We start from the raw sequence: 18,445 nt of genomic DNA on the forward strand, positions 1-18,445 counted from the left end.
TGTATATATATATATATGTGTGTTTATCGTTATATGGGCATAACCATCGTAATGATCGATATCGTTTGTAATAACCATTGAAAATACATTTATTCGAAAAAGCGCTGAAACAATTATCAAATAAATTCACATGAATGTTCAGTTTTTCAAGAATTTTTATCACGTACACATTTTTGTTCATTAATAAAAAAAAATTGTGTTTTTTTTTTAATAAATATTTTTCTTCTACTGTTTTTATATTTTTTTTCATTTTTTTTTTAAATATTTTTTAATATTTCTTTTAATTTATTTAATATTTTTTCTATATTTAAAAAAAAAATGTTAACTTGGTTTGTAATTCTTTTAACGATATTTACAATAATTTATGTGACCTTGGCGAAAGTAAATTTACTTACACATAAAGAGAACGTTGCACGTGAACTCATTGAGGAATTAAATGATGAATATAGTGTCATCAAGAATCAAGAAGCGCTTTTCACTTATTATTATAATGTTGATATTAATGAGGATAATCTCGAACGAATGGTAAACGAAAAATAATCTTTTTTTTTCTCCTAATTTTCAAAAATATATAATAACAATTATTATATAATTATTATATTAGAATAATTATTTCATAATTATTATTAGAATAATTATTTTCATAATTATTAAATACAAAAAAACAATTTTAATAAAAAATTTTTTTTAAATGTTGAAAAAAATTTAATTAAATAATTTAATATATTATTTATAGTATTTATTTAATAATGAAAAATAATTTAAATTTGCAATAATTATTAAAATAAATTTAGATAGGAGCAATTGTCGATAGTAATAGATTTTTGGCACGTGTGAAAAATCAATTGTCTGCTTTTGATTGGAAAAATTTTCACAATCAAACATTGAAGGGACTTTTTCATAAAATGACTAATATCGGAAGTGCAATTCTTAATGAAGACAAATATTTAACGGTAGTATTATATATATATATATATATATATATATATATATAAAATATATATATTTTCCATAAAAAAGGATTTTTATCTCTAAATTGTTTTTTGTTTTTTTATTTTTTTTTTATTTTTAGTATATAAATAAATTGGTTGATTTAAAAAAAAGATATTTATCAACAACCGTATGTCGTTACAACGATTGTCACGATTGTCAAGTAAAATTGCCAGGTATATAATTTTTTTAAAAATAATTTTCAATGAATAATTTTTTATAGTTACGAGAAAAATGATTTTTTTTTCATTCAGAAATTCTAAATGTATTTGCAACATCGCGAGATCCAAGTGAACTACTTTATTATTGGATTGTTTGGCGAAATGTAACTGGATTAGCGTTTGCTGATGAATTGCAATTAATTTATGACAATAACAATGAAATTGCTTCGCTACTTGGTTTGTTGAATTTTTTTTTTTTAAAGGAGAGAAAGAATTTTCTTTTTTTTGAAAATATGTAAATAAATTAACAAATAAATACATAATTAAATTTAAAAATAAATAAATACATAACTTAATTAATTAAAAAATAAATTAAGAATGAAATTAAAAAAAAATATATATATTATTAAAAAGATAAATAAATAACAGAAATTAAAAATTGCACCTTAGGTTATCAAAATGCCGCAGAAATGTGGGCAGCCGATTATGCAACATCTAATTTCGAGGAAACAATAATGAAGCTATGGACGGAAATAAAACCACTTTATGATCAATTACACGCATACGTGAGAAGAAAACTTGGTATATTTTATGGAAGTCGACTGATAAGTGAGAATGGGACAATTCCTGCTCATTTACTTGGTATATAAAAGAAAGTTCGCAAATGGCAAATAAAATTTTTATAAACAGCAAAAAAAAAAAAATTCTGCAATAAGAAAAACAAATTTTCAAACTTGAAAAATTTTTCATAATATTTAAAAACAATAATTATTATTAAAAAAAAAGAAGTAAATTAGTTTAATTTTTGTTTTTTTAATTTTCATATAGGTAACATGTGGGCTCAAAAGTGGGATATATACGATTTAGTAGTTCCTTTTAACACTCATAATTTTACTAATATAACAACATTACTTTTGCAAAAGGTAAAAAGCAATAATTGCCAATTAAAAAATTTTTTTCAAAAAACTAAAAATAGAATTTTTTTTTTTTTTAGAAATATACAATACAACGTATGGCAAAAGAAGCTGATGAATTTTTTCAGTCAATGAGTTTTACAAAATTAAATAATAAATTTTGGGAAAAAAGTATTTTGCAACGAGAAAATAGAAGTATGTCTTGTCAAGCATCGGCATGGGATTTATTTACAGGAAGAGATTTTCGGTAAAAAAAAAAGAAAAGAAAGGAAATAATAAATTTTGCAAATAAAATCACAATTTTTATTTTTAATTCACCAATATCAAAAGAAAAATTTGAATTACCATTTTTATTATATTACATGAACCGTATACATACATATATATATATATATAAATTGCATAAATTTATGCTGCGCAGTTGATAAATGGAAAAAAAAAGAATAAATTATGTAAATTTTGTGAAAACTCTCTATAGATTGAAGATGTGCTTGAAAGTTAACGGTGATGATTTTGTAACACTACATCATAATCTTGCTCACGTACATTATTTTATGGAATACAAAAATCAACCAATTGCCTTTCGAGACGAACCAAATCCAGGCTTTCATGAGGCAATTGCCGATTTATTTACGTTAACTTTTTTCAACTCAAGGTATAAATTTAAGAAAAAAAAATTATCAACACATTTTTTAACTTCAGCACAATTTAAAAAAAAATGTATTATTTTATTTTTTTCAATTCTTATAATTTTTAATTATAGTTGAGACAATTTAATCACAGAAAATTAAAAGGCATTAAAATAAGCTGCAACGCTTATTATTTTAATCCATTTTGGTATTAAAATAAGCAAAATTGGATTAAAATAATAAGCGTTGCAGCTTATTTTAATGCCATTTAATTTTCTGTGAATGCATTTTAATTGTTAAAACTATTTAGTTACTGTATTTTATTACAATTTTTTATAGATAATGATAGTTACAGAGAATGGGATTTTTTTATTAATGGTTGTTACAATTAATAGAGAATTTAATTAATGGTAGTTACAATAAATGGTTGTTACAACGATTGATAGTTTTCACCAATAGTAGTTACAACTATTGGCACTTACAACCAATTGTAGTTTCAACTAATGGTAGTTTTAATCAATGGTAGTTATAACCAATGGTAATTGTAATCAATGGTAGTTACAACCAATGGTAACTGTAATCAATGGTAGTTACAACTAATAGTAGTTTTAATCAATAGTAGTTACAACCAATGGTAACTGTAATCCATGGTAGTTACAACCAATCGTAATTACAAATAATGGTAGTTACAAACTATGGTAATTAAAACTAATGGTAGTTTGAACCAATTGTAGTTTTAATCAATGGTAGTTTTAACCAATGGTAACTGTAATCAATGGTAGTTACAACCTATGGTAACTGTAATCAATAGTAGTTACAACCAATGGTAACTGTAATCAATGGTAGTTACAACCAATAGTAACTGTAATCAATGGTTGTTACAACCTATCGTAATTACAACTAATGGTTGTTACAACCTATGGTAATTAAAACTAATGGTAGTTTGAACCAATTGTAGTTTTAATCAATGGTAGTTACAACCAATTATAACTGTAATCAATGATAGTTACAACCAATTATAACTGTAATCAATGATAGTTACAACCAATGGTAACTGTAATCAATGGTAATTACAACCAATCGTAACTGTAATCAATGGTAGTTATAACCAATGGTAACTGTAATCAATGGTACTTACAACCAATGGTAACTGTAATCAATGGTAGTTACAACTAATAGTAGTTACAACCAATGGTAACTGTAATCAATGGTAGTTACAACCTATCGTAATTACAACTAATGGTAGTTACAACATATGGTAATTAAAACTAATGGTAGTTTGAACCGATTGTAGTTTTAATCAATGGTAGTTTTAACCAATGGTAACTGTAATCAATGGTAGTTACAACCTATGATAATTACAATAAATGGTTGTTACAACCAGTGGTAACTGTAATCAATGGTAATTACAACCAATGGTAACTGTAATCAATGGTAGTTACAACCAATGGTAACTGTAATCAATGGTAGTTACAACCTATGGTAATTACTACTAATGGTAGTTACAACCTATGGTAACTGTAATCAATGGTAGTTACAACCTATGATAATTACAATAAATGGTTGTTACAACGATTGGTAGTTACAAACTATGGTAGTTACAACCAATGTTATGGTACACTTTACTAATTTTATGGTTGTTACAAAAAATAAGAGGTAAAGTTACTTCCTTCTTTAATTTAATTAAATTTTTAAAAGGAAATTAATTTTAAAAACAATGTTCAACTTCCGTTAATTTCAATGGTTTCGACTATAATTTTGTTGTCCCAGTTACGTGACTAGATTAAATTATGTCACACTCGTATAATATATATATATATTTTTTTTTCTTTTAATTTACCAAAGACACTCTCATAAAGTGTACAAAAAGAAATAAATAACAAGAATTCGGTTCATGGTCTTGTACAAAAAAAAATTTTTTTTTTTTAATATACATATAATAATTGTTCAGAAACATTTTGTGATGGATTTTAATGTGACGTCATCATTTTGTTTTGTTAGTTTTTGATGGACAGTTTTTTTTTTGTAATCTTACAGGCATTTAAAAAAATTGGGCCTTCAGAAACATTCATCGACGGATAATAAAACAACGATAAATTATCTTTTTCAAATGGCACTTCAAAAAATTGTTGTACTACCTTATTCAATTGTCCTTGATCTTCATAGATGGAATATTTTCAAAAAACGTTATGATGTCAGTAAATTTAATTGTGAATGGTGGAAACTAAGGTTTAATAATAATAATATTAAAAAATTCGTAATTAATAAAAAAGAAAATTAGTGATTACCTAATAATAAATTAATAATAAATAATAAATTTCGTTTAGAGAAGAACTTCAAGGTATAAGCCCCCCTGTGGAGAGGGGCAAAAATAATTATGATCCAGCTTCAAAATTTCACATAATTGCTAACAAGCCTTATATAAGGTACGCTAAAAAAATTTTTTCTAGAAATGAAATTTAAAAAAAAAATTTTAGTTTAGTTAGAAAAATTATAAATTTTTTAATTAATTAAATTATCTTAATTAATTATAAAGAATAATAATAATAATAATAATAATAATTTGACAATTGTACAGCTATTTTGTGAGTACAATTCAACAATTTCAATTATTTAAAGCTGTTTGCATAATGGCCGATGAATACGATCAAGAAAAGAGTAGAAATTCATCCAAGGGACTTCACAATTGTGACTTCTCGGGAAATAAGGAAGTTGGAGAAGTTCTTAAGTACGTTGTATATTGTATGTAATTATTTACTCGAAGTGTATATATAATAACAGCGATTTCTCTTTACGAAAAAAAAAACGCGTGCAACACACGGCTGCGAGCAGCATTAGTGGAATTTTTTTTTTCCCCACCAAAGCATAGTAACGAGAAAATAAATATTTAACGGAAAAAATATTTAAATGTGATGATGTCGATAATTGTATTTAATGACAAGAATATAAATAAAATATCATTAAAGTTAACTATAGTTTTTTTTTTTTAAGAAGCTATATAATGTATCAAAAAATTTATATTTTAATTACAGATACACAATGTCTATGGGAAGTTCAATTTCATGGCAAAGAATTATGCAAATGGCAACGGATGAAAATAAATTATCGGCAAAACCACTTTTAGAATTTTTTCAACCACTTATGGATTATCTTCAAAATGAAAATAGAAAAAATAAACAATATATCGGTTGGATTAAATCAAGTTAGTTTTTTCTTCTTTTGATTTTATAATAATTTTTGTATACAATACCAAATTGTAGAATTTAAATAAAATTTAATTTTAAATTAAAATTTTTTTTTTGTAAAAAAAATTGTTTCTTTTGTAGCAATAAATTTTAATATTTTTTTTATAATGTTTAATTGATTAAAAATACAATTTTTTATTTCTTTTAGATAATAATAATCTTTGTCGAGAATCAATTGTACGTCCATGAGTGCAAAAAAAAAAAAATTAAATATATTGTGAAAATATTTGTACATTTTTTTTTTTTTTTTGGTGACAAAGAAAAAGTAATATTCTGACAAGATCTTGATTATTTGATTCAAGTATATCAACTTATCAGTGCGCATTAATCGCTCTTGTTTGCTTATATCCTTCACGCACGAGTTCCAAGTTCTCTTTTTCTTTTCAGTTTTTTTTAAAAAACGCCCTCAACACTATTTGAATTATTTATTTGTGATTAGCTTCAAATTTTGAAACAGAAAATTTCATAAAAATTAAATTTCAGTTTTAAATTCTTAAAATTTTATTTTAAAAATAAAATAAAAATTTTATAATTTTTTATAACGATAAATGCCAATTAAAGTCGGAGAAAAAGTTTTTTCTACTTCATTATACAGTGGTAAAAATAAGTTTCAGTCAGACAGAAATATTTTAATTTTTTTTATTTCTAATATCAGTAGTAAAATACAGTTTAGTCTGACAGAACTTTTTCAATTTACTATAATAATTAAAATTGAATATTGGAAGTAGTAAAAGGCAGTTTTAATCAGGCAGGCCTTTTCAAAAAAATTTTTTATTAATACCAGTAGTAAATGTAAGTTTCAGTAAGACAAAAATTTCTATTTTCTATAATATTAATTTCTGTTGTAATATTAGTAGTAAAAATAGTTTCTTCTAATTTTGGTATTAGTAGTAAGACTAATTTTGTTAGAGTTCCAAAATTTTCCTACATTCGATATTCAGTGGTAAAAGAATTTTTTAGTCAGACATAACAATTTTAATTATTTTATTACAATATCAATCGCAAATTATAATGACTTATAATATTTATTTATAGTATTTATAGTACTTATAGTACATATAGTACATATAGTAGATATAGTACATACAGTACATACAGTACATATAGTACATATAGTACATATAGTACATATAGTACATATAGTACTTATAGTACTTATAGTTCTTATAGTACTTATAGTATTTATAGTATTTATAGTATTTATAGTATTTATAGTATTTATAGTATTTATAGTATTTATAGTATTTATAGTATTTATAGTGTTTATAGTATTTATAGTAAACTTTTCATAACAGTAATCTAAAATTTAAATAATTTCCTCATCGTGATTTGCTTATTATGCTGAGCCTCAAGTGCCATAAAGAAGTCTATTTAGTAAGCGAACTTTCATTGAAAAAAAAAATATATTCTTCCTCATTTATGACAAATATATTAAAAGATGTATGTATGTTTGTATGTTTCGTCGTCTCAAAGAAATTGAAATTTCCATCACTTAAAGAAAATGTAACTCCGCCTATTACACAATTTAAAAAAAAACTCCACCTGAATAGCTCTCGAGAGCCATTCAATGAATAAACAAGTCTATGAGAAATTTCACATTTTGTAAAATGTTCTTTTCATTTTCTGTTTCTCAATTCCCCCCCCCCTTGTTTTTCAATCTATTACCTATGTATATTTAAAAAAATATTCTCAATATATATGAAAATGACAAACAAAGTAAATACATAATGTATATTTTTTTGATTAACGGAGAGTACTTTCAATAATCACTTAATGTAACAGTGATGATAATATCTATGATGTCAGAGGATTCATCTAAATGTCATTTGGGTTATATTTAAAAAAAAATATATATATATAGTAATATATACTAAGTGTTGAGAAGAAATAATCATTGTAAATAAACAACGGTGTTTTTCCGCTGGTATAATAATATATTATTGACTGTTATTGGCATAAAGCAAAATGTATAACGTGAATATAATGATCTTTGAGATACCGATATTGTATTTAATTGGATTTTTCATTCATATAACGAGTTGCGATTAAATAGACGTCGCGCGTAGGTACTGTAAAATTATATTATAATGATCTTGATATTGAGGGCATGTGGATTTACAAATATATATGGAGCTAAATTTTGCAATAATAAAGATCAATTATTGTTTTATAAATAAAACAGTTGATTGCATTATTTTATCGAAAACGATTGTAATCAAAAAATTATAACAATAAATTAGAGAATTAACAATAGTTGGTCTTAAAAATGAAATATTTTAAAAATATTATTGATAGCTTAAAAAATCAAACTTGGATTATTATTAAATATTAAAAATTCAATGGCAAATACAACAATGGTTGCTGTAAAAAAAATATGGTTACAAAAATAGTTGTTGGAAACTATGTTTCTTACATACAGTTTTGTATATATATAAAAACTATTGTAGTTACAAAAAAAGCTACAAATTATTAGCTAGAAACTATGATTGTTACAAACAATGGTAGTTACAGACAATGGTTGTTGCGAACAACAATAATTATTAGTTACAAATAATGGTAGTAATACAAATACCAATAATAAATAGTTACAACCTATGGAAGTAAGAACCTATGATAGTTACAGCCTATTGGTAGTTACAGACATTGTTTGTTACAACCTATGGTAGTTGCGAACAACAATAATTATTAGTTACAAAGTATGATTGTTACAATCTATGGTAGTTACAAAAAAAATGGTGATTACAATAATCGATGGTAATTACAATTTATGATATAGTTATAATTTATGGTTGTTACAATTTATGGTAGTTACAAAAAATGGTGATTACAATAATCGATGGTAATTACAATTTATGATATAGTTATAATTTATGGTTGTTATAATTTATGGTTGTTATAATTTATGGTTGTTACAATTTATGGTTGTTACAATTTATGGTTGTTACAATTTATGGTTCTTACAATTTATGGTAGTTACAAAAAATGGTGATTACAATAATCGATGGTAATTACAATTTATGATATAGTTATAATTTATGGTTGTTACAATTTATGGTTCTTACAATTTATGGTAGTTACAAAAAATGGTGATTACAATAATCGATGGTAATTACAATTTATGATATAGTTATAATTTATGGTTGTTATAATTTATGGTTGTTACAATTTATGGTTGTTACAATTTATGGTATTTGAATCAAATAATTTTTTTTTTCAGTGTACAAACTATGCAAATTGTAATTAATTGATATTTTTTATCAAAAACGTACAAAAGTATATATAATATAACATTAAATCGTATACGTTTTAGTGTAAATTAACATTAACATTGAACTAAAATTCTATAATAAAATAAGGAAACTGTATTCAGAACAGGTATATATCAGAAACCTAATGCATTTCATAATTACAGCAAACTGGACATTTTCCCACAATTTATCTACATATGACAAGAAAAACGTAACACGCTCACTCAACTCTTTTACTCTTTAAAATAATTATAGTAATTCTTGACCTTATCGACTAATCAATATGTTGCTAATATAATTTTCTAATTGAAACCCATAACAGATTTTAACTACACTGAAAAAAAAATAGTATTGAATCAAGAAAATTTTACTTGCTTCAAGTAAACCGTGGAATTGAATAGGGACAAGTCAATTACGGCATTGGTTCAAGTAAATGATTGTCTTGAGATAGTATATTTGGGACGAGAGCATATATTCTTGATCCAAGAAAATATGGAATTCGAGCAATATATTAATCAACTTGTAACAAATGTAAAATACATTAAAGGAAGAAAATATTTTCTTGTTCTGAGAATATATGTAGTCAAATTAATTGTTTCATTTGATTCATTCAAATCTTTGCAATATTGGATCAAGTAAGACAAGATTTAAATCAAAATATTATTTGTATTGTGAGGAGACCATATGTTCTTGGTCCAAGACAATATGGAATTCGTCTAAGAAGTTTATTGACTTCTAAGAAATGTAAAATATATTAAGTCAAGATCATATATATATATTAACTCAAGAAAATATTTTCTTGACTTGAGAAAACTTATGGAGTTCAACCAAAAAAATATTTTTCCAATACAAGTAAATATTTAATTTCGTACTCAATTTGAGATTAGGGTTTTTCTGTGAATTTAAGACTATGATTAATAGAATAAAGCAGATAAAATTTCTATTAATAATGCATACTCTAAAAGTAAAAATAATAATTACACTAATTTATACGATTTTTCCATTTGTTACAGTTATTTATTTGTCAATTTCGAAATACAGTTTTTAATTGACAGTTTGAAGTGACCTTTATTTTTATTAAATAAAAATAAATAAATTAAAAATAAATAAATTATTTATTTTTAAATAAAACAATTGATGTTTCTATTACAAACAATAATTATTTTATATATATATATATAAAATAATTATTGTTTGTAATAATTAATAATAATAATAATTAATAATAATAATTAATTATAATTATTGTTTCTATTACAAACAATAATTATTTTATATATATATATATATATATATATGTATGTATATAAAATAATTATTGTTTGTAATAGAAACATCAATTGTTTTATTTAAAAATAAGTTAACAATTGTTTTCCTGTTTGTAACTTTTTTTACGTCTAAATTAAAGTTTTTGAATTTTAAATTTCGATACTTATCGATTATCATTCAATGTGAAGTTGTCAGCCTTGCTTTTGCATTATGTTCCCTGTGAACAGACCTAAGGCTATTTTCCTCCTGTGAATTATCATAGGAGTTTAAAGTTACAAAGTTACGCAGTTGTTGAAGAAGCCGGAACGTTTTCATTGCGATCCTAACAAAAAAAAACTATAATAAACGAAAGCAATTATCAAATCGTTGGTGATTAAAATTAATCATAAAGATTTCTATTGTACTGAGAGTAAGTTGAAATTTAATTTAACGTGAATCGATAGTGTTTAAAGAGATTCTTTTTTTCTTTATTTTTCAGGTGACGACAAAACGCACAGGAAGTCTCTTAGTGAGAGAGCTTTGGGCGATCCATCTGTCTTAATTATTTCATCGGCTCGAGTTGTATTTTTTGCGCTAGAAGGCGACCGTCCAGCAGGGCGATACCATTTTATGACTTTTCCTCGACGACAAGGTAAATATAAAATAAATAATAATTTATTCTTTATTTACATTTGGAATTGTTTTTTTTTTTTTTTAAATGAACATTTTTTCGTGCGAACGTGGTATCCAATTTTAGCAAACAGCCATTTTGGTCATAGGGAACGTGTTCACAATTTCGCTAACGCATTTATTTCTCTACGTGGAAGTGAATGCCATACTATTAATTTTTATTATAATTTTTTTTTTCTTGTCATTTGTGTTTAATCTTATTTAAAATGCTTTCATTTTTTCATCATTCTATAAAAAGTTTTGAAAAAAGTCAAATCGATGAAGTAACATAAAATGTGTTTCTAATATTGGTATAGGTTATTTCGTCATTTAATCTCATGGTATGTGTATTTTACTTGATACGTAAATGTATATAATATTAGAAAAAAAAATGTTCATTTTTTTTACTTCAAGCGGTGAGTGACAGTTTTAATTTTTCAATTATAAAAAATAAATTTATACAATTTTTATTTATACTCTATAATCTAACCTCACTTTTCGTTTTTTTTTCTTGTAATATAATTATCTAATTATGTTGTGAAAAAAAAATTGAAATTGATTTTTAATTGATTCATAGATTCAAATAATGAAACATCTGTTCAAATGAATGTAATGTGGAAAATTTTGTAATTTATATTAATGGTAATTTTTCTTTTATTTGGATTTTAGACGATTTTTTTATATCTACTTATTTAAGTATATTTAATGTTGTCTTTCAACAAAGACTTAACAGTGGCTCTCAATTATTGAAATTTTGTATTAATAATTTCCAATTTCTTTTATAATGTAATATATATTGACACAATAATGTCGTTTAAATTACGTTTACATCGATTACAACATAGTTTACTTTTTTCAAATTTAGTATAAAATTTAATTCAAATTTAAATATTCAATGAAATAATTTCTTTCTCACATTTTTTTTTTTTTTTTTTTTTTTAAGAAAAATACAAAGTTGAATTTTTTTGAATTCGGATTTTATTAATTGAAATATTAATTGAAAATATTTAATACCTAATTATATTTAATAAATAAATATATTTTTATTATTATATTATTCAGGCCTCGGATTATACGACTTTTTTCGACTTATTTTAATAAATTGCGACTTTTTAGACTATTTTTTTTTACATTTTTTGAAAAAAAAAAATTTTAATTATTTAACAAATTTTTAACTAAAATTCTTCACTAAATTAATTATTTTTAATAATTTCAATTAAATTCTTCACAAATTCAATTATAATTTAAACTATTTTTCAATTAAAATTTTTATGAAATATCTGAAAGCATTTTTCAATTAAAATCATTTGGAATTCAATTTTTGTATGTGATTTCTAATAAATTCTTTATCAACAGAAATCACTAAAAATTTCTCTTATTATAATTATTGTCTGAAATTTAACACAATATTTTGAAATTCAATTATTTTCAAAAATTTCAATTTAAAAGCTTCTAAAATTTTCCATCTAAAATTTTTTGAAATTTAATAATTTCAATTATAGGTAACTCTTCTAAAATTCAATTATTTTTAATGATTTTTATAATATTCTTCAAAAATTCAACTATCTGAAACCATTTTTCACTTCAAATGTTTTCAAATTATTGTATTTTTGTCTGCAATTTGTAATAAATTCTTTAAATATTTTCAAAAAGTTCAATAGAAATTCAATTATTTTCAAAATTTTAAATTAAAAATCACTTGAAGTTCAATTAATTTCAAAAATCAAAATTAAAAATCTTTGAAAATTATTGTTTAAAATTATTGTCAAGTTTTAAATTCTCAATTGGATTTTTGTATCTGTTATCGATTGCAAGACCTTTCTGTTTCATATAACACATATAAAAATCATCAATTTAATATTTATTGTTAAAAACTTTACTTTTAGAACATTTAGAATTTAAACTTATTTCTTATCTTATCGGTAATAAAGGTCTCGTAAAAATATTATCATCAAAATTAAATTTATTGTTCTTAATGTTAAAATTTCTGTTTACATTTCTAAGTTCTTCAATGAATAATTTAATCATTTTCTTTTATGAAAAGTAAAACGTGTTTCTATACATTTTTTCCTGAACTCCCTTTACAGATTGATACAATGAACAACAGAAAAAGAAGACGTGAAACACAATCTTCAAAGGCAACATCACCCTCGAATGCAGAACCCACGAAAAAACACAAAAAGATTGAAAAGTCATCATTTCCAAATGCTGCTTCTTCTCAGTTCCCACCTTCAACGTCCAAACCTAAAGTATCAAATACTGCATCAAAAGACGCGAAAGAAGAAGATCAAGAACAAAAATATTACACCAGATACATGTCCTTGAATGCAATTCTACCGGAAGGTAACATTGTCAAAGAAAAAATCCAGGATGATGTTAATGTTTTGAGTCGACTCAAAATTGTTTGTAGCATTTTCTTGGAATACATTATGAATGCACATGATTCGAAAATAGCTAAGCGTTATGCTAAAGAGGGGATTCAGTTCGACAAAATTATGGGTTGTTTTAAGAAAAGAACTGTAGCGGCAGAGAAGACTTTTAGGAAAAAGCATGGCGAGTTAGATAAATTATTCGAAGATTTTAAAGTATTACTAAAGGATGAGAAAACGGAAATTGATTCTGATTTATTTGAGGAATTTCAACAATTACACAAAGGGAAATCAAAATGGAAGGATGAAAATGAGAAATACGAAGCATTCAATAAATACAGAATAGAAAAATTAACCAAATTTGATTGCGCCAACAAAGAGGATCTTATTTTACAAGCCTGTCAAGAAATGAAAAAAGATATGGGTGTTCATATACACATAAATGGACCCAAAATTCTTGAAAAGTATTTTAATTTACTCTTAATGGAAAAGAAGAACCAAAATAATGATGAATATAAAGTAGAGGATTCATTCGTAAAAGCAAATAGTGATGAAGAGAAGATTGAGGAAAATCTCAAAAATCGGAGAAGACGTAAAAATTGGAATAAAAAGATGAAGAAAAAAAGAATGGAAAGAAAAAGAACACATAACATGGAAGATCAGAACAAACAACAAAAAAAAGAAATGACAAGACAACAATTGAGAAAAGAAAGAATATACTTTCAATTGATAACACGTAAAGCTGATCGGAAGGATGATTTGAAAAAAATTAATGAAGATTACGACAAAAGAACGTATAAAGTGAAGAAAAAGACTGAAATAACGGAAGAAGAAAAAGAAAAGAAGAAAAAAGAGAAGAAGGAAAAAGAGAAGAAGAAAAAAGAGAAGAAGGAAAAAGAGAAGAAGGAAAAAGAGAAGAAGAAAAAAGAAGAGAAAAAGAAAAAAGAGGAGGAGAAGAAGAAAGAACAGGAAAAGAACAAAGAGGAAAAGAAAAAAGAAGAGAAGAAAACAAACGATGAACCAAAAACGAGAAATAAACCTTTGACACGAAAAGAACGCAAACAGCAAGTAGAAACACTTGTTAATCTATTAATAGAAGAAAATCAATGCACCGATGAGACATTGAAAAAAATTTTAAAAGAAGTACAAGAAGAGTATGACACTTTCTACGAAAAACTGGAAAAGGAAGAAGAAGAAGAAGAAGAAGAAGAGAAGAAGAAGCAAGAGGAAATCGAGAATGAAAAGGGAAAGAAAACAGAAAAAGAAGAAATTCAAGGACAAAAGAGAAAGAAAGCAGAAGAGAAAAAACAAGTAGAACGAAGAAAGCCTCTTGATTTTAAGAATTTGAAAAGCCACTACACATCGCATAAATTGCTGCCGTTCTTCATGAAATTACAAAAACATTTTGTTGAAAACAAAATAAAAAGTTTTGTTTTATTTCCCATTAGACGTTATGGTATTCAACATGCAACGTATACCAAAACTATTCTTCTTAGAAACGTGCTACCATATGTGCACAAGAAAGAAAATATGAATCCACAGCAAAAAAAAAATGAAATAAACAAGATAAATAAACTAAATGGAAAAGATAATCAGTTGGAATACTTGTGGAATAGATTGTTTGATTTTACCGAATTAATGAAGAAAAATAAGATTAAAAAATTACCTACTTTGATGCAAACGGACGGAGTGAAGGTGTCACTAATTTTCGATAGGACAGAAACGCAAAAAGAGATATTTAAGCAGGAACCGAAAGAAGTAAAAATAAAAAAGTATACAAGATTCGTCGGTCTAGATCCAGGTCGGAAAGCCATTGTTGGGGGAGTCATTCGACGCGGAGAACCGAAAATGTTAGAGAAAGTTAAAGATCAAGACGCACCGATATATGTGAAAGCAAAAACTTTTCGTTTTCGTGCCGGAGAGTTTAGAAGGAGAGACATTTTAAACAGAAAAACGAAAAAAATGAACGAAAAATACAAAAAGTTTATGAAGGAAAACCCTACATTCAACGTCAACACCAAAGATCCCAGGCAGTACGAAAAGATTGCAAAATTTCGAATGAAATTATTCGAAATATTTCAAGATACTCTGTCAAAGAGAAGCATCGTCCAACTGAAATTTAATAAACTTGTGCTTGTAGAGCGAGAAAAAGATAGAGTCGTGAATAAAATAATAGGAAATTTGAAAGAAGAATCATGTTTCGTTGGAATCGGAAATGAAAAATTGGCCAATTTTACAAAAGGACATGTTTTCACACCTATTCGACAAATCCACAAGAAACTGCAAGAGCGGTCAAGACAAGTCGGTGAACAGAAATTAAAAATATTACATGTTTCCGAGTGGTACACTACACAGAAATGTAGCACATGCTGCGGACAGTGTTTCGTATCAGCATCTCCAAAACGGTATTCATTTTGCCAAAAATGCAATATCACTTGGGAGAGAGATATAAACGCTGGCAGGAATATATTGAACTTGGCCCTTATCAAGGCTAATTTGATGGAGAGGACAGATCTTAAAGATCCATCAGTATTTCCTCAAATTAGAGAATCAGCAAACGCGGACATTTTTAGATGATCATTTTTGCAGCTCATCTCTTGATGAGCATACACGTCAGGTGAGATTGATATTCCTAAAATAATATAATTATTATATAATATATAATAGCCAAAGATAATAATAATATATAATCTATTAATCTTTCCATTTTCTTGTCTCAATACTTTTTTGGACTTCGTGCAAGTAAAATATTTTTTTTGAAAGAATAACATTATTTGCTTGTATGGAACTCACATTTTCTTATGTCAAGTACATTGCCCAATGCTAATAACTACTTGGCACAAGAAAATAAATTTCTTCCATTAAGATGATATTGGCTTGATTCAAGTAAAGTATCTCAAGTAAATGCATTTACTTAATTCAATGAACTTTTTTTTTCAGTGTATAGAGAAACTATGTTACTATCATATTGCGTCTAGGACAACAACGAAGCGCCAATAACTACTCATAGAGTTGCTCTGTCTACTTTAATGGCTCATTATCTTTGTAATATACTATTGAAAGTAGGACTCGCATAAGACTATATAGCTTTTGTATATTTATTTCCGTGACAAGTGACCTGCGAATAAATCTCTAGACGCATGTAAAATATTCACTGACAATTATCGGGAATTTATAAAGAATTTTTTAGAAATTTTAATTTTTTTGCATTTTTATACAATTTTTTTTTTATTATAAATATTTATTTAATTCAAATAAAACTTGACTATTATTAAATAAATATTTACTTGAACAGATCAAGTGAATTAAAATTCAATTTTATTTTCTTCTTTAAATACAAATAAAAACTCGGAAACAAGAGAAAAAAATTTTAAAGTACCCGTGCAGAAATTGCCACTTTTCATCCCAATTACCGGCCTGGCCCCGATCCAATTTCCTGTTCTGGCCCCGGGTTGGTAAATTTCTATGGGCCTGGTTGTCACATTTAAAATTTTTTAAAAACTAGTGAAAATATATTTATAGCATTTTATGACATTTTTTACTCTCTAAATCTGAATTAGTAAAATTTTTTACTAATTTGAATTAGTGACTCGCTTTTTGCTTATGAATTAGAAAAATTTTACTAATTATTTGTAACTTTTACTAACAATTAGTAAAAAAAACTAATTCTAAAGCAAAAAGTGAGTCTCTCTTAAATTTTACTAATTGTTAGTAAAAGTTACTAATAATTAATAAAAATTTTACTAATTCATAAGCAAAAAGTGAGTTACTAATTTAAATTAGTAAACATTTTTATTAATTCAAATTTAGAGAATAAACAAAACAATTATTCAAATAATTTTTTTCAACTTTTATTTCATTTTCATTTTATAAGGTGTTTTTTTTAATGCAGATTCATAAAATAAAATAATTAACTTTATTTATATTTACAGTACTATAAAATTATTTTATTTATGATTGTTTCTTTAATAAATTTTTATTTATTATCTACAAATTTATTACCAGTGAATAAAAAAGATCGTAAATTATTTGTTCCAACACTTTAATAAATTAAAGAAATTCTTTTTTTTTATGATGATTAATATTGTCTTAAGAATATGTATATATTAAAATCAATATTAATTTTTTTAAAGAAGGTCAGAAAAAAATGAAACATCTTTGGTTTATAGTGTTGAAGAATACATCTTTCTTTGCGAATTTAACATGAGAATAGTTCACGATACCTTGATTATATATTTCTACCTGCATAAAATCAGTGTACTTGTAAAGTCTTAATGTTACGCAAACACAACGAACATATAGGTACGTAAGAGTGTCGTTATTATAATGGCCCAAGGTCTCGTCATCCAGGCTAGACTAAGTCACGGTTGTTCCAGATCATCGTGAGACTATCCTCGTCGCGTTTTGTCTTCTGGGCGCGGTCGTTGTTTATACCGAACTGCATACTTGTAATAAATATCATAACTAGATTTATATATATATATATATATATATATGTACAATTCGAGATTCCAAGTTACTTTTTCATCTTGTGGTTTTATATCACTAGCCATTCCAACTGTCTAACTCTTTATTTTCATACTCGATTTTATTTATCGTCGTTTTTAATTGAATTGAATTTTGTTTTTCTATTTCAAGTTTGTTTTTTTTATTTTTTATTTTCTATTTGTTTGAAATTTTATTTGATATAATTTCGTAAATTTTCATTTGTCCGAAATTGTAAATGACCGAATTTTGACGCGATTTTAAAAATTGACCAATCAAAAATTATTAAGGGAATTGTGATTGGTAAATTTTCAAAAACGGCTCCAAAATCTTTTTGCCATTTGCAATTTTGAATAAACGAAAATTCGACGTTTTACGAATTCTATCAAATAAGAATACGTACAACTAAAAAAAAAATTAGGACAAATTAAAATTCAATAAATTGAATCTTTAAGCATTTAAAAATTCGAAGCACATAAAATTCAAT

General features: G+C 25.0%; 2 protein-coding genes across 3 annotated transcripts; both read left to right on the forward strand.

The window, feature by feature from the left end:
- Positions 1-1,122: 1,122 nt before the first annotated feature.
- Positions 1,123-6,128, forward strand: LOC127288239 (angiotensin-converting enzyme-like). The gene is made up of 11 exons (XM_051315594.1): positions 1,123-1,153; positions 1,245-1,388; positions 1,602-1,793; positions 1,980-2,074; positions 2,146-2,312; positions 2,544-2,720; positions 4,732-4,923; positions 5,022-5,120; positions 5,273-5,422; positions 5,727-5,896; positions 6,088-6,128. The coding sequence occupies exons 1-11, from the start codon at positions 1,123-1,125 to the stop codon at positions 6,126-6,128; spliced, it is 1,458 nt and encodes a 485-aa protein (XP_051171551.1).
- A 4,574-nt stretch (positions 6,129-10,702) lies between these two features.
- Positions 10,703-16,789, forward strand: LOC127288169 (golgin subfamily A member 6-like protein 6). 2 transcript variants are annotated; one of them, XM_051315474.1, is made up of 4 exons: positions 10,703-10,865; positions 10,935-11,087; positions 13,192-16,090; positions 16,414-16,789. In XM_051315474.1, the coding sequence occupies exon 3, from the start codon at positions 13,201-13,203 to the stop codon at positions 16,048-16,050; it is 2,850 nt and encodes a 949-aa protein (XP_051171431.1). In that variant the 5' UTR covers positions 10,703-10,865; positions 10,935-11,087; positions 13,192-13,200; the 3' UTR covers positions 16,051-16,090; positions 16,414-16,789. The 2 variants fall into 2 exon arrangements, with proteins under 2 accessions (XP_051171431.1, XP_051171430.1); XM_051315473.1 differs by lacking the exons at positions 10,703-10,865; positions 10,935-11,087 and having other exon boundaries at positions 12,904-16,090.
- Positions 16,790-18,445: the final 1,656 nt, after the last annotated feature.

This window comes from Leptopilina boulardi, unplaced genomic scaffold (assembly GCF_019393585.1).
Source record: "Leptopilina boulardi isolate dan_hultmark-lab unplaced genomic scaffold, ZJU_Lbou_2.1 LbouV2_38, whole genome shotgun sequence".
Lineage (NCBI taxonomy): Eukaryota > Metazoa > Arthropoda > Insecta > Hymenoptera > Figitidae > Leptopilina > Leptopilina boulardi.

Excerpts from the sequence above, each read along its gene's own strand:
- LOC127288239 (XM_051315594.1), top strand. The coding sequence starts at position 1,123 with ATGTCGTTACAACGATTGTCACGATTGTCAA. Across the intron at positions 1,794-1,979 it reads AATTCCTGCTCATTTACTTG|GTAACATGTGGGCTCAAAAG; the intron begins GTATATAAAAGA and ends ATTTTCATATAG. Across the intron at positions 2,721-4,731 it reads TTAACTTTTTTCAACTCAAG|GCATTTAAAAAAATTGGGCC; the intron begins GTATAAATTTAA and ends GTAATCTTACAG.
- LOC127288169 (XM_051315473.1), top strand. The coding sequence starts at position 13,141 with ATGAAAAGTAAAACGTGTTTCTATACATTTTTTCCTGAACTCCCTTTA.